This window comes from Scatophagus argus, chromosome 18 (genome assembly GCF_020382885.2).
Source record: "Scatophagus argus isolate fScaArg1 chromosome 18, fScaArg1.pri, whole genome shotgun sequence".
Lineage (NCBI taxonomy): Eukaryota > Metazoa > Chordata > Actinopteri > Scatophagidae > Scatophagus > Scatophagus argus.
In genome coordinates, this window is record NC_058510.1 from 8,363,462 (window position 1) to 8,381,323 (window position 17,862).

The 17,862-nt window shown below is 41.3% G+C and overlaps 1 protein-coding gene across 1 annotated transcript in view; it reads right to left on the reverse strand.

Moving 5' to 3' along the window:
- ptprn2 (protein tyrosine phosphatase receptor type N2) overlaps positions 1-17,860 on the reverse strand; it is a 115,026-nt gene extending 97,166 nt beyond the window's left edge. The window contains exons 1-2 of the mRNA XM_046371747.1: positions 17,555-17,860; positions 4,797-4,847 (exon numbers count right to left, since the gene is read on the reverse strand). Of these exons, the coding sequence (XP_046227703.1) occupies positions 4,797-4,847; positions 17,555-17,639 (136 nt within the window). The 5' untranslated portion in view covers positions 17,640-17,860. The remainder of the gene's footprint in view (positions 1-4,796; positions 4,848-17,554) is intronic.
- Between the last annotated feature and the right edge of the window lie 2 nt (positions 17,861-17,862).

Sequence of the window (17,862 nt, forward strand, 5' to 3'; positions counted from 1 at the left end):
TACAGATGCACAGATCATCACAGACGTGTGTGAATCACAGCACGTCAGCTGTCTCGATACTCGTCGCCATCAACCCCGCGTTTCTAAAGATAATACTGAAAGGGACACGGTCAATATGACCAAATAAGGTTTTGTAAATATATTGTAAGATTCTGCAAAGCACTTCTGGTATGATTGTTCCCAGTTAGACGATAACAACACATATTATGTAAGAAATGAAGGGAGGCTGGTGACATAGACTGGAAACTGTTAAATGTTTGATGCTCTGCATCCCTCACTGGTTTCCATGGCTACGGCCACTGCTAAACATGTTATTTCCTTCTCCGTTGTCAGGGACATTTCCGATTGCAACCAGACACACAGACATGCAAACACACAGGGATGTAGTGCATTCCAAACAGACGTCAGAGGCATTTTTACAGCAAAGAAATCCTCACTGATTGCTTTATCGAGGTGATGCTGAACCATTCGGAGCCACATGCATGATGAATCACCAAGCACTTTTCTGTCACTTTATAGTGTGTACTCACAATAGTGAGATTATCAAAACAAGCAACAATGGCTCATTGTAGCTGACAGTTTGGAAGAAACGCAATCTTTTTTCCCCAGTACTTCTGACAGCTAAAACAACATTTTAATTTCAGGCTTGGAGGAGCGCAGCACGTGTCTGGTGCTTTGAGGTTTGTCCATATCTGAAAATAACACAGAAATGCAGCGCAATTAAACATGGAGGTCTCACTAAAATATAGCAAGAGGTAACAGACATCATTAGTGCCAGAGATCTGTGTAGGTACAGCACATCCAAGATGCACATCCACATCCCGTTTGGGAACAAAGCTATCAGGCAGGGCAGAACACAATGATCGCTTGTCAGGTGGGTTTAAGGAAATATTAAGCTGACAATAGATCAATTTGTGCCTCCTTGCAAGACAAGACTAATGCTGTCACTGTGCTGAACAAACAGCAACTGCAATGCAAATGAACTTCAATCAATGTAATCAATAATGCATAAAACAGTCCACACAATCAGTCAATCAATCAATCCTTAGATATTCAGTCCTGCGGCGTCGTTCCCTCTAAGGAGAAGCTATAGCTGGATGAGTTCAGTGTTGACAGGAATAAAGAAGAAGATTTTCAGCCAAAAAAAGGTAAAGAGCTCTAAATCCAGACGCCGTCTCTCCTCCCACTGTGACAGACAGTGCGACACCCGACCGCTGCTAATGCTATTTAAACTGTGAAAGCTAATGCTCTGGGATAACAGGGGCAAACACTAAAGATGACAGTCAGCAAATCATTTCTAAAAGACTGTAGGTCGGTGGGGAGGGAAAGACGGACCCTGGAGACAAATTAAGACATACTGGAGCATGTGTATTAGCCGTGCAACTCATGTCATGAAAATGAATAGGCCCAAATCAATACACCGAGTTCAGCAGGATGTAGCCTGCTAACAAAGAAAAGAACAGAAACAAAAGCCAAAGTGTTTAGGATATTATTAATAAAGTGTTTACAGGTGGTTCAGGTCTTTTTTATATGAAAATTGTGGCTTTGAAATGATAATTACATTATGCATGCATTGTGAGCTACGTGTAAATTAATAAAGATAAACCAGACTCTCAGAGCTACATCAGAACACGCTGCCTATTCGGCCTGGCTGTGGAATATAAAGTAGGTCTATTACTGTATTTATTTTTAACATGTCCCATCATATCCCTACATATCTGCAACCAAGGAGCTACTTAACCGCTTCTTCACTTCAAGTCTGATTATTCTTGGAACAAATTGCTTGGGATTATAGATTTTGTATTAGTTAATTAAAGTGTGTAAGCTGCAAGTTGAACTTGTTGCAAACTTTGATCAATGGGAGCATGAACTAAATAGTTTAAATCTAACATATAGCACGGATGTTTCAGGCAGTACCGCCCCAAGTGGAGGCAAGATAACCACCAATCGATGAAACACTTAAGTGTTTAATAGGCCAACCGGTGCCCTCAGGGAAACACGTAGCACTTATCCATTGTATTTTAGCTTAGCTTATCGCAGCAGTAAGCCACAGACTCCAGAGAGCTGAATCAAATTAAAATGCATTTCCGGTCTCAGGGTAACCACATTTTAGAGGAACCTCTATGAAAGTATTGCCCTGAAGATGGAAATAAAGATTTGAAGAGGTTGGCTCCAAAATGAGACACGACAGCAGAAGATCAAATGATGTAAGGAGGGTGGTAATTGACCTACTTAATCAATGACACAATAGCAGCTACAGAAGCAGAATATGAATGTATTATATTTAAGATACTGAGGGAACTTTTTCCAAAAAAGACTAATTTATTTAGCTCTTACGTTTATCATCTAAACAATATGTATTCACACCCTCTGGTCAGTATGAAGTATATGTATGAAAAATTCTCCCAAACAGACCACAAACATTTCTGAGAGGTTAAGTTCAGTAACTCGAATTAGCGGAGATGAAGCCTAGCAGACAGGTCACAGATCGCAGGTTAATTTGTGTTTAGAGCTTTTTTGGGGGGAAGCCATGGCCTAGAGGTTGGAGAAGCTCCTTGTGATTGGAGGGTCACCGGTTTGATTTCCCCACCGGACAGGCAGGAAAAATTTGGGTGTTGTGGAGTGATTAATCCCCACCTGCATTAGCCGGCTGATGTGCCCTTGAGCAAGGCACTTAACCCCCAATTTGCTCCCTCGGCACTTGATGCTGCCCACTGCTCCTGTGTGCATTTCAAGGCATGTAATTTGCCGGGTGTTGCATGTGTGTTCAACTAAGGATGGGTCAAATGCAGAAGACAAATTCAGTGTGTGTATGTAAAAATATATATACTGTCAATAAAGCTGATTCTTCTTCTTCTTGTTTTTTGATAACCCTATGCAGTGAGCATTGAACGTGAAATCGTTTGGTTGAGCGGTTCTCGAGAAAGGTGCAAACAGCAGCAAGATGGATGAATGGCAGCAACAGTAGCTACAAGGCTTAGCTAAAGATCAATTGACCACAGCAGTGATATTTTAGACAGTAAAAAAAGATCATCGCTTCATGTGAAAGACAATACATTTCATGCTTTACCTCATCAAGTAAGCAACACGTGCAATAAGTTGGGACGGGAGCAACAAAAGACTGGGAACTGGAGTTATTTTAGATCACCTTTTTAAACATCTCATATAAAATGGTGCTGAAAGACAGCACAGAGAGCAGCTCCTTGCCTTAACCCTTCCCTCCCCTTGGCCACCTTGCATGGCAACAGCACGGGTGAGGAAGCGCACGGTTGGCCCAGCCCAGAATAAACCAGGTTACTCCTTCAGGGAGCTGGGGAAGAGTTCAAGTGGCAGACCTAGTTACTCCCACTCATCCTGTGCCTGTGCCATGGCTGCTACCCATCAGAAGCCCGATGGAGAGTGACAGAACGTAGACTGAATATGCATAGAGGGTTACGAAGCAGCTAAATAATGTCTCATTACTTGCATATTAGGTAAAACATTAATCCAACACTAGCCTTTCTTTCCTGTACACATTAGCCTTTATCGAGCATGTCGCAGTTATTACATTTCAGTGCGAGAGGGATCATGTGAGTGCTGCTCCAAGGGCCAAAGCGTGGCAAAAACCCCCCACACACATTAGATGGTGCAAAGATTAGGGAAAAATCTTAAGAAATGACCACATCATGGCCTTACATGACAGTCTAATGTAATATGAAACTTCCACCATCACCACCCTCCTCTCTGCCTCTTGGGCTTTTTTCTGTCGAGGTGTCAGCAATTTCCCTCTATTAGGCTGCACACAGCTCTGTACCAATGCAGTCTGTGTAATTAAAGTCAGGTTTTTATATTTCTTGTCCGCACTGTTACCTCCTAAACTGGGTTAATATGGAAATAATTTGCTTCTCAGACAGACTCCTGACTACTCCTCACTATTAGATCTTGCTCAAAATTTCAAAATCCTGCAACCAGCGCATTGACAGCACAGGAGCAAGTTGTTTCATGGCATGCTCACCTTCCTCTTCTTACTGACATATTAATATTCATACTGGCACTGCATGTTACTCCACGCCGCTTCCTATAACTTACATCATGTACTGCACATAATTGTATTGTCTGCAGGTTTTCCCTTGTGCTGGATTCATCTTATTTGTGAAACTGATTGTTAGGATAAATCTTCAGAAAGTCAGTGAGGTGAACCAAACTAAGTTAAACAAAACAAACAACCTCGAAGCACAGGCGTTTAATGCTTGGGAAGCTAAAAGCAAACATGCGCTGGGACAGATGTGGATACCCAGTGTGCACGTAATAACAATACGCTATCCCGAACCGCCGCTCCTGTGTTGAAACCGCTCGCCATGGGGGAATACATTAACCTTTCACGGCGGCTCCGCCATGAAGATGATCCTCGATATCGACATGCTATCAATCCAATTTTAAATTCTGAGGCCGCTGTGTGATTCGGCTGAAGGCAACACGGTGAAAAGCCCCGACATGTCCTCCTCCATTCATCAGGTGGTGTGTTGTCATAGCAACCACAGACACAGACACATCTGTCTTCACAAGAGAAGACGGTTTGTAGACAAGGTTGAGGGGGTTGGGGGAAACCTTGAAAATACTGTAAAGGGAAAAACATCCAACTGGCACAGTCAAAAAGCCTTGTAGTTGGTGAGATGAGCTGTCGTTTGAGTGAGCGGCGAGTGATTAAAAATAGCCAGGACGGCTTTAGAACCGAGATGGATCGATGACGGCTGTGCACCACAGGAATTCAATATAATGAAGTATAGTGGGTGTACACGACTCTGAGTCTGACTTACCATTGACGCAGAACTCGTATGGTTTACAGAGCTCATCTTCGAACAGGCAGCCTGGAGATGAGACAGAAGACAAACAGTAAATTTAAGCAGTCAATAAAACAACAACTTTGATAATTGATTAATTGCTTAAGTCATGTATCAAACAAAATGACAGCAATTGATTATCTTTAGTTTTGTACTGCTGGTTGAATTCTGAATATGTCACCTTTGGGCATTTTTCACCATTACCAGAAATTTCATGGTCTAAAATAATGAACACATTTATCAAATAAATATTCGACAGATGAAAGAAATGGTTCAGCACTTTGGGAAGAATGTTTATTTGCTTTCTTGTCAAATGTTGCATGAGAACAGTGATACCACAGAGTGATTGATACCAGCGAGTGATTTCAATCTTCTCATCCAAATCCCAACATGAAGGTGAATAGCCTGTCGTAAGCGTATATCTCAAAGTGTCAAACCACTTCTCTGATCTGTAAATAAAATTAGCTACAGCATAATTTGATCGTGTGAATCACAGTCAGCTTCAGATGGGAGAAGTCCAGCAGGTTTTACCTCAAACAGCTGTGAGGAAAACATAACAAATGACTTAACAGTGGATATAAATGGAGTCCATTAGCATACATAGTTTATGCACAATAACAAGTGGATTTACAGAAAATGTGCTAAATTGCAGTACAAAATCATCATTCCACCATCACAATTTCTAAACATGTCACCGCTCTGCAGAAGTACAGCATAGTACTACATTAACTCTGGCTGTGTGCCTTGCTGCTAATGGCAGAGCCATCAATCATCAATTAGTTCGACTTCTCCTATCCTGTCCCTGACACTAATGCCTCAACTCCATGGGCAACGTTTCCATATATGAATGTTGTATGAATATTAATGAACTTAAACGCTCGGATGAGGGTTGGGTGTTCCAGACTAATAAATGAACAGATGGCAGGAGCATTATGGGTAGCTGTTCCCTGTGTTCATATTTCACACGTGGGAGTTGCAGCGAGCAGAGGACTGATTGTTCTGCTTGCCGATCTGCACAGGTGATCCTCAATGCTTACAAGTTTCCGGGAAAAGATGAAGTTGAGGGAAAAAAAAAATGATAAAACTATTAAAACTAATAAAACAATGCTGTGGGATAGAAACTTGAATCACTGCCTCGCAGTTGTACGCCTCTGCACTCCAGTCAAGATGCAGTCATGCATCCATCTAGACGCAAATATGCAGTCTTTCATCTTTGTTACTCGCCTCCTTCAGCTCATCATTAGAAGCGACATGATTGGATGCACCCTTCTGGCCCGGTGGCCTCGATGGACAGCAATGAGCAACTCATGACCATGAATAAAGAACAGCCTGAGTGGGAGGACAGGCCTCTGTCAGATCTCTTTAATAATGAGAAGAGATGGGTGCGAGAAGTCTGTTAATCAATTCACACAGAAAGGACAGATAATCAGGACAGGAGGGGAATGAGACGGGAACTTTCCAGGCATCACTTGTTCCAAGTTTGTTCAAGTTTCTTCACAGCAGATTCATCGTTTGGGTTATAATTATTAAAGTCCAGTCCTGCGTGAGAACTTGATTATACAGACACAATATGCAGCCATTTTGTTTGGAAGCTGAGGGCACATTTCATGAAATTACACCTTTTGGAGATAATGGCTTCAATATGTCAGCAAAATGGCTATTTAATGATGTAGAGTGAGACATCATAACAAAGCTGTAAGGTCACTCAGTTCTCCAGAACAAAACTAAAAGGCAGAATGTTCTGAATGGAAGAGGAACAACTTACTGCTCGAAGACCGCAAATTGCTTTTCTGACAGCTCATACCTGACTATCAGCTTGTAACCCAAAGATCCCTCATTTTCACGGACAGATTAAGCAACGTTTTGTAGGTTAACCATAGCTCTAAAACGCTGCTGCTGGTTTAAAACTGTTCCAAGATAATTAAATTCCTTCCCTCAGATATTATACTTAATAACATAGAGCAGTAGATAAAACAGAAGTACACAACAATAAGAAACGGTTTTCAACAGCTTTGGTAACTGATTAACAATGTAAGTTACTTTTCAAGCAAAAATCCCCCAAATTAACTGCTTCTAAAGTGTGATGATTTGCTGTTTTTCTTTATTACATGTGTAATCTGAAGATTTTTTGGTTTTGGACTGTGTGTGAGACAAAAATGATTTCATCTAAAATTATTTATTATTGTTGCTGGTTTTTTGTTGGGTTTTTTTTCCCAATCTTAGATTTAGATTGAAGATGACAACAATAACATATATGAACTTAGACAGAACAGCCATTTGAATCAGAGTCACCCAATCCGTCCTGATCTAGCGTCTCGCCGCCCTGCAATTAGTGTCAGTCCATTCAACTTTACCTCCTCATCACTTCCCTGTTTAATTCATTGGGTTCTCCGGGAGGCCTTGTCAGCTCTCAATATTAATTACGACCTTCCATTTAATGAAGCATCCAGCCAAGCATAGTTAGTCAGACATTGTGTGTGTGTGTGTGTGTGTGTCTGGATGCGTGTGCACGTGTGATAGGCAGGGACACAGGATTGATAACGCCACATCCTCTTTCTCCAACACCAGGCCAGAGATGATTAAAATGGCGGCTTTTAATTAAAATGCAATCACAGTGGATGCTGCTGATTACCTCCAGAGGGATAAAAAAAAAGGATGCTTGACTCAACGTGGGTGAGGAAGAAAGCTAGTGGAAAAAAAGGTGTGCAGGCTATAGTTTAACAAAGCTCCTGACAAAGACTAGCTGCACAAGAGCCCTTTAACTGTCTCTTCTATACCACTGTTAAGGACAAGTCTTTGGATTTTGAACAATTTGTTGATTTAATCAATTAACCATTAAAATAACTGTCAGACTGATTAATAATGAAGGTAATCGTTAGCTGCAACACTAGATGTGAGCTGCCTACAGGTTCTGTGAATGTGCAACAGCCTCCCCTCCCAAAAATAGGCACAGTCTGACCTAATTTACAACTACAGTATGCAGGGAGAATCCAGAAGGTCAATGGATGCAGTCAGTTCACAGTTTTTTAAAATGACAGACTGGTAGTTAGTGGCCTGAAGACTGTGAAATAAGAAATAGTTCATAGGTTCATCATAGGTTTTGCATAGAAACACTTCCAGATACGCATACAGAAATGGGAACCTAGATCAGTGTGGCCTGAACCTCTCGAAAGCCTCCATCAACAGCTGTGTAGCAGAGAGACACCCCCTGCCTGCTTTATTACAACTAACTGCTATTAAGGGCAGCAAGTGCAGCTTTTGTACAAGTAAGCAAGGACCAACACACTCACACACACTCACACATACTCACACACCAAAACAGTTCACCTTCAGCTTAAATCTCAGTGCATCAGGGACATCTCCCCTCAGGGGAACGTGAACTCAGACGGGAGTTAAAGCGAAAAGCTCATTTAAGGTCATTTAAGGAAAAGCTTTTATGACTGAGAGCTCCTCATTAGAAAATTTTATAACCATATTAACATCTTAGATAATCATCACGTGTACATTATCAAGCCATCCACGACACGTCTCAGATTTAAGTCTGCATTAGCCGCAGACTTCAGACTTGTTTCAAGCATTTGGCTGTGATTGGCTGACCTTGCCTGGGACATTAAATGTGTCCCGATGAGGCTAAACCCAAGGCTGGACAAGCAGTCAGAGACTTGATCGTTCACTTTCCCCTCACAGGTGGTTGGCCAGTGCTGGGATACCATCTGTGATGTCTTAGGGGCCAGGGAGGATGCTGGGAGTCTGGCAGCGAGGACAGCCACTCCCAGAGCGTTGCTGCAGTTAAGGACATATTTCATTCACTCACTGGGGCCACCGACTTATCTGTTATTATAATTCTGCGACCAAGGACACATGACTCGTTTTTGCTCACGCACACCTGTACTGTCAGCCAAAAAAGCCATTTTAGAAAAGTGCAGCTTGTGACAACAGCAATAAAAGTGGGAGTGAATTGAAAAGGGAGCGTGGCTGGAGCAGGGACAGCACAAGAACATCACCTGCAAGCAAATTAGCGTCGGCTTGACACCATGTCTGCAGATTTAAACAGCTTGTGTCATTAAGGCGCTCTGCTGCTAAAATTAAAGATGGCTCCAAGCTTTTCTCTGCTCCAAAAGGTCTGTTCTTGTCAAAAGCTGCATGCCACACGTCAGCAATTCAGCCGTGGTGAGTTTATCACTATATTGAACATTTTCATTTATTCCTCGTGCTTTTTTTTTCAGTTTAACATGACAAGATTTAGTTTTAAATCTTGTTTAAGTGAAGCCTTGACATTCTGTGCACCCACATTTCGTGTTTCTAGGATGAATCACAATGTTAAAATTTTCTTTCTTTCCGAGAATCGGATGGGAAGATTAAGGACAAACCTACAGCAAGCAGCAATTTAGCTTAGCTTAGCATAAAGATTGGGAGCAGGTGGATACAGTTAGCGTGGCTCTGCCCTGTGTAATAATTTTTTCACTGTGCAATTTATTTATTAGCAAACTGCTTTCTCTTGTACCTAGTGTTTAGATTTTATATCATATTACTATTCTCTCCTACACGTATGTTGTTTAGTACCGATGTCTGCCTCTGTTTTTTCACTATCCACTTGCTGCTGTAACAAGGTGAATTTCCCCAGCAATAAAGAAAATCTTATCTTATCTTAACTGTCCAGAAATGGCAGTTTGTTGCTTTCCCTTTTTTGGCTTTTGTATTGGTTAACATACAAGATATCCCATGTTAATTGCTGAGCTTTATGGGCAACGGTAGGACAGATTTTGTTCACTTAGGACAGCACCAGGCTAGGTTAGCGGGTTGCAGATTCATATTTAGCACACAGACTGACTCTTGGCAAAAAAAGCAAATGACCGAAAATATGAAACTTCTCCTTTAAGGCAAATGCAAATTTAAAAGTCTAAAAGTCTCAATCTTAAGTTGCTTAACATGAATAATTAGCAGGGAGTCAGGCGGTTTTCAGGTCACTTTGATTGAAGAGGGAACCTGACATGAAACCACCTGACATCCACAGCAGTGTAACCAAACACATTTCTCACTGACTTTCCAGAGAATTTGTCTCAGAATTCCCAGGCAGGCAGGTCACTCTCAGTCACTCAGCTGCCAGCTCCAGGCTACAGCCCAGACAACCACCATGAATTAAAGATGGCAGGCGTCACTGCAGCAACAGAGGACCCACAAATAGGCTGGCTTGACCTTTTCTCTGACCTGCAATGAATGATTCAGACATTTGATTTTCTCCCCTCTTCTGAGGTGTGATTGGGTGTTGAAGTGCAGAACCAGAGCGGGTGAAGCACCTGAGCGTCCTCCTTCTCACAAACCAACACAACCTGGCCCTGAGGGAAATCTCCAGTCCTCCAGATGAAGAAAAACATTTAACTCCTATGTGTGCAGCACAACAGCGTCTGAGCAGTACTTTCCTGCAGATGAAAGTGGACATACAAATGAAGGTGGAATGACATTTTTATTTTGTTGCGCTGAAACTTTTTTGGCGCCTGATTGTTAATTTCATAGTTCCAAATGAAACTGCTCACCTGTGGAGTGAAGCACCTTGTGTTTATGCAGCTTAAGGGCCTTTTGGGTACTCACTTTAGCATGAAACTGTGTCCGCACTCAGACTGCCTCTCATCACCAGGGGGGAAAACACACTTTTTTTCTGGCTTGAGGAAACTCCACAGATCTTGCCGAAATCAAACAAAGCCATCGGTTTTGACTGTTTCACTGAAAGAGTTGTTTTCATTAAGTACAAATTTTAATACAATTTAAAAAGAGCATGTGCTGACTGAGATTAATGGGTGATTCTTACCACTAGTGTCATCCACAATTATATGTAAGAAGACCTCCGTTTCAGCTTATTAAATCTTTGTCCTTTTTCTTACCCTACATTTTGTATGTGTGGCAACTGACTTTCCACTTTACTGTGAGCATGACCTGAAACTGTTCATCTGATGTATTATAATCACCCAGTGGTAACTTGATTATCAGATTTAGAAAAAACAAATATAGTGCAATACACTATACGCCAGTGAAAAGTAGTTACCAGGCTGCCACAAGCTCTAGTCTCTGGAGTAGCTAAATGTGCCGCCATGTTTACCAGGTAGTCGCTACCTGTCATTTTGTCAGTCGTTTGGTATCGTGCAGGCCATGCTTTAAACTGCAATAAAGATTTGATCCATAAAAAAATACTGATGTGTGTAGCTTTAAGTTTTGGCAGGGTCCAGCTGCATTGCTAGCCGATCGTATCGTCAGTTTATGAATAATGCTACAAACACCTTGTTGCATTATAGGTGGGTGAGCAGTGCTGCAAACCAAATGAGTTGTGAATGAGAGCTAGGCTTGCAGGGAAAAAAAAATCACTGATGTACTTCACAGATTATAGCAGTCATATAAATTGGTCACAAAAATAGGAAAATGCCTCCCCTATTACATTTTCAACATCTCCCCTTTGCCTTGCCTCTTCGTCAACAGTCATTTTGTTTTCCTGCTGCACTGAGAAATGGTCGGGAGTATTAATCAGCATCACCCGAAGCAGACGTAGCAGACACATTACTGCTTTAATCACAGCTGAAATAGTGTAGATTAATTCTTGTGCTCGACTCGAAGCCTTCAGATCCCTCGCTGGTGTGTTATTGTCCTCATTATAAATCTCGGCTCTGCATACAGAGGTGACCTTCACACTGACCCCTTTACCAACACCATTTAATTTGAACTGAATGAAACAGTGGTGAAAAGGGATAACGGGGCCGTCAAACCCCGCCGTTATTGCTCAAGGATATCTTCACGGTCTGCGTCGTGAGGCAGCACAGCACAGGTATATGGCGAGGTGAGACAGTACAAGGAGGACATTCTTTGCACTTTCACGTGCAAGATGTGGGAAAAGTTGTGCCAACGTTGTATTATAAATGCACAATATTCTCACACCTGACAAGTCTCCTAGGAGCAAAAAGCCTCAACTGAAATGTAATTTAATTTAAGACTGGGATGGAAAAGAAGAGCAGCCCTTCCCCAAAAAACTGTAACATAACCTTCCTTCCCTCTCTGGTGGCACTCTCCCTCCTTGACCCAGAATATCTTCAAGGTTCACCTTGAACCGAAGCAGGGGAGATAACGAGATGAGAGAATAACGAGATGGATTGCCTCAACACGTCTGTTTGACACAGTTCTGACTTCCTTCCTCTCAAGAGCTGCTGACATTTGTCGGGAAAGACACAGAAGCGCAGCCAGCCGCTTTGCTCCCACTCCCTCGTCTCAATAACCACTCGAAGCCAACACACTCCTCCGAGCATCTGTTGAGTCACAAAGAAACATCGCACTTCGTCTGTTATCACACCAGTGGTGGCAGCATCCCAAGCAAGGACCATACAGACTGCTTTGTGTCGCTTCTTTCTCAAATTCAGTGCTTGCACTTTAAAGGCTGCAACTTGGAAATTAACTAAAACAATCTCTATGAATTTGGAAAACAGCAACACTTCTTGAATAGTTTATCAGTCTACGATTTATGTCAAACCTCTAAAAACAAGGCAGTAGCAGCTGCACTGTATGTTGGTCCAATGCAGCTGAGAAGTCATTTGTAACACTGTATACGTTTATTAGCTAAACTCAGTCGGCATATATTACATTCAGCAACAGATGATAACTGATGACTTGACAGTATACTAGTTACACTCATCTGCAGCTGCTGAGATTATTAATTTAGAAAAACAGGCATCGCAAATAACAACAGAGGTTCACTTAACCACCCTGCACAGACGTCAAAGAAAGAGCAAAAGAAGAAGAGCATTATTGCAAAAATAAAACCTCATCCAATAAATACTTTGTCGTTTGCCGGATGAGTCAAAGCCTTTATTGAGTTGTTGAAAAGCATCAAAGTGTCAATAAAGTCTGAGCTGGGTACTGGTACTTCAAGCTGACCCTTTACCAGCTTTGTCAACATGATTCAGGCATCCTAAGAGATAAACAAATGCACTGGAAACCTTTACCGAGAGCATGAGAAACACCACAGCAGGGTTATATTAGCTTTGGCGGCCCTATTAGCTTTTATCCTTGGATCTGTTTTACTTTATTTATGATTTGGTCTCTGCATTCAAGCAGAGTTTAGAAATGGAGTTTTCATTATTCAGAAACATCTCTGCTTTTAAAATCTAACATAGAGTATGAGGCATTGTGAGGAATGTGTTGCTTGTTTTGGTGTTGAAAGCATATTGATTTGGAGCCTGAATGGACAGACCATGTGTTTAGACATTCAAAATTTTGAGCAACGTTAGGACTCCACTGATGGCAATGTTAGTCTATTTTGGTACAAGCTGAAGAACATCAACAGCTATCACACAGACTCACATGATAATTGTTGAGCTTTGTTATTGGTGGGTTTTAGTTAAATGTCTGAACAGATTTTTAAAGAGATTGGCCCTTCAGGCTGAACTGTAAGAACTCTGATGACCCCATGACATTTTCCTCCAGCGCAAAACTCATCAACCTTGTCCTTGTATTTAGTGCTAATTACCAAATGTTTGCATGCTAACGTGGTAAATTGAGAAAGTGAACATGAAAACATTATACCTGCTACACATCAGCATTGTGAGTATGTTAGCATGCTGAAGTTAGCATTAGCTGAAAGCACTGGGTGCAGAGTCACAATGCTGCTAGCATGGCTGCAAACTGTGCACATCAAAAGACTAAATGTGAGACTTGTTCATGTTATCTCTTCATACACAGGATATAAACTAAACCATATTTGTAGTTATCTCTTATATATTGCTCCCTTCACATAAATTTGCTCAGTGTAATGTTGTCTTAGTGAACTATAGTAAGCTTGCTCCCAGGATAAACCACATCGAAATAACTGCTCCTCTGGGACAGACAGACAGTGTCGCAGCAACACAGGAAATAATGAGCTGACACAAACCACACCACACACACGATGAAAACAAACCACTTCCAGTGAAGCAAAATATCTAACGTCATCTGGTGTACAGCAGAACACCGGGTTCATAATCTGCACCATTGTTTATCTATCCTCATATCGCACCACATTTCAATCCTCTTAGATGATTTATAACCACTATAAGATATTTGATATCACCACTCAGTCCTGATATCTACGGGATGACAGAGGCCCGTGGCAAAATAGATAGAGCTCAGCAGCCTATGAATCAAATCTAAGTTGTCTGAGTATATTAGGCGATGGCTGCAGATAGCCAGCTATAATGAAAAGACCCAGCAGCACAGCTTTAAAGAACAACGTCTGCATGTACATACTGAAGATAACCGACCCTGTCATATATCTCTATCCATCATTTGCTACAGTTCCTAATGCGAGTGCAAAAGACAGTTGTTTCTATGAAGGTGAGTTTAGGTGAGCTGACACAGAATCCTTTAAAAGCTACCTATCAATAAAGTTTGATTACAGCCTGAATTTTTTTCATTTCCATGCACTCTCACTTTTGAGAAAAACATTAAACTCACACCGATGTGTGTGTTGTGTGATGTGTGGATTGATATTTCTATTTTCATTAAATCCCAGACGCTAATCAGAATTGATGTTTAATTAGATTTATACTTCTGTATTTTAATCGATTCAGTGTCTGTTCAACAAACTTGCTGAAAGTAAATTTATCTTGCAAACAAAAACATGACCTTGCAGCTGGAGAATGGCCATCTAGTTAACAAACTGTGGGATTTTCACTGGTTGTTATTGGGATTCTGGATGCTGCCAAACCTCTGCAAACAGAAGAGAGATGCTGGACAGAATTTTAACAACAGGCCTGATAGCAACACTCATTGCGAAGCACTAGAGTGTTGATGTGCAACAAAATCAATTTCTGCTAACGTTCCTTTGGCAAGACTCACTTCGGTAGTCAGTGAATTCATTATTCAAATTCTATTCTTCCTAACTTAGTGTAAACGGGACATTAACCTCTCTGCACTCTTAAAATAAAGCTTAGTGGAAAAAGTGCCAATCTTAAATTAATTTACCCCCCCCCCCCCCACCTTTCAGTTTGTAGCAGTTTTGTTAAGATTGTCAAATGCCTTTTACTGGTAGAAACACCACCATTTGGCTCATTGTCAAACATTCTGTTGATTTTATGCCTCACTTGAAGGCACCAGACTCAAGGCTGATTAGTGAGTTACATTAGCAGGAAATACAACATGTTAGCACGTCCATGACCTCTCCAGTTCATTGGAGGAGCTTGCAGAGATGTCATGATCAGATCAAGGTGACCAAACAGAATGAATCTGAACTGAAGTGCACTTTCACGTCGTCCTCTAAGACATATGTGTGTGAATCTAAACCACATAAGGCAGATGTGACCTTGGTTGTAATGCCTTGATTTGTAGCTGATTACCATCTACAACAGACATAAAGATGCAGAAACTACACTCTCCCTTTGGGTAATCTTCAAGGGAAAACACTATCTACAAACAAAGAGAAAATAAACATATTTAGATTATGTTCAGGATCACATATATATGTTTTGGAAGTGTATGTCTTCTTATCAATTAGTCTACAAGTAAAGACGTTTAAATGTATGATTTAAAGTTAGATTAACAACACCAGGTCACATAAACTCCACTCAGGTCGAGAGCTGAGGTGGCAGATGCTGCTGCTCTGCTGGATGTAGCTACTGCTTAATTAGTCATGTGGATTAACAAACTGAATTACCAAGATGTTGGTCAAATCAACATGGATATGTTGCAGTTGAAGGATCACACCCAGGGAATTTAGCTACATAGCCTTATCTAAGACTAGCTGTGGCTAGCTCACACTTTACCCTCCATGATCTCCCCTTCTTAGCTTGTCTGTCTATGTCTGTCTTCTATCATAAAAAATATACACTTCTAAGGCATATTGTTGTTAATTCGGTAAAACCGATGCCAAAAAGTCAGATGCAGGTCTTAATTCAACTTTATCAAATATTTTGGTGTTGTGGGGTAGCATAGCTGAGCTTGAATTGCTTTTAATAAATCCATACGTCATGTATATGTAATATCTGGACCTTTGTGTTCTGTATGCATATCTGTAATGCACACTTATCTTGTGCATTAAAAAGTCAAATTCTGTGAACTCTTAATGGGTTTGGGGGATTTTAAAGTGCTTCAAAAAAATTTTACAGAGATGATTACCTTTTGGGCACAATGAATTGAACAAGACTTTTTAGTCTTTTGGCATATGGCCAGATTCATCACACTGTTTAAATTTTACAGCACTAATTTCCTAATCAGAGCATGCAGCTACAGAGTTATTTCTACCCGTCTGGCTTTCATGTGCTCTCAGACAAGCAGGACACACACACACCCACACACAGCACACTCCGACTGTCTCTCTCTCTCTCCCACACAAACACTCCCACCCATATAAGCACTGTGTTTATGTTGTAATATATATATATCAGCTACATCACTCCACTACACCTCGATCTAAAGCTTCCCAATGACATGCCGTAATGCACAGTGGGACTCATTAAAAACAATAACCGCCTCTAACTCCCAGCCACACTAACAACGAAGCCGTCATCCACACACAGAGAGAAATGCACTGAGAATTCAATGAGAAACGCACCAGGGAATTAAACACTGACTCATTCACAGGTATTCTAAGCATAAATCAGCTTAACTTGCAGAGAGAAAACACCACATATGACCTGACAAGTCCTGTGCACACTTTCTATATTTTGTTTGCTATCCTAACATCCAAGAGCAGCAAAATGTGCATTGAAAGATAGAATGATGTACAGGGGATGGAGCAGGTTGAAAAAGGACAGACAACCCTCTTGTTCTAAATATAAAGAATATGATGCAGCTCGGTGCCCGTATGAATCATCACTGAGCAGAGTGCAAGCCTGAGACCTATATTTGCCTCTGGCTCATAAAGTTTATACTGTCATATGTTCTGACTGCTGGGCCTAGACCAGTAAGTGTGATATGAGGTGTAAATTGGAGGTGGTACGTAATTTCTGTCTGTCTTAACAAAAGGACGGTGGCTTGTCTAATATGCCATACTTTAACAAAAAAAAAACACAACAAAACAGTGTAGAGTCTGAGGCAGTGCTGGATGAACAAATCAAGAGTAATGAAAACACAACCCGACCGAGTCTGAAAATGAAACACGGCTGTATGAAAGATGCCCTTTTCCCAAGGAGGCATAGGATACTATTAAATATTTAACTAGATTTAAAATTTCATGCTCCTTATGGGCATGTGTTGAATAAGTTTTATGGGCATGGAGACCATTAAATCTGTATGGAAATTCAGTACATTATATTGTGTCAATATAGGCGTGAAACTCATTGGCTGCAAAAGTTATTTTTTTTATGGCAAAGTAGTAAGTGATGTCGTTGTGCATTTTTTTCTGGATTAAACGGGTAGCTAACATAACTAACACAATTCGTGATAGGCGTAATAAGCCTCACAGCAAACATTATATCCATTAGGCCTGACATGTTATGTAACTTTACCTGACGGCTCTTCAGATCTCATGCAAACAGCTGCACCAAAGCACAAGTTCTGGAAATTGCAAGCGGCATGTGGCATGCACTTCTAAATGATAACTGCAATAAGCTGTTAAATAAAAGAACTTTTGCAAAGAGAGCAAATGTTTTTGTAAAGCACCCAGACGAGCTGACACACACAGTCAGGTGGATTTAGATTCACAAAGACTGGGAATAAAAACGAGAGAAAAACAAGAGGATGTTTTGGAAAATAAAAATGAAATAAACTGAAACACAATTCCTTACCAAATTTCCTGTCAGCGAGGGCAGGTGAGAAGCAGAGGCTGACAGCCAATGCAGCGAAGAGGATGGGACACCACAGTGAATCCATACCGCTCCCGCCTGGTCACAGTAACCACTAATCCATCGCACACCTCCGCTAAAACTGCATGTTCAACGCAAATTCAGGTGCGAGCTGCTCGGACTACAGAGCCATGCCTGAGGGAGGGAGGGAGGGAGAAAGCACGGCAGAGACGCAGCGCGGGCGCCACAGAAATCTCTAAGTGGCAACACAGTACAGGCGTTGTTTCAGCACCACAAACAGCAACCAGCTT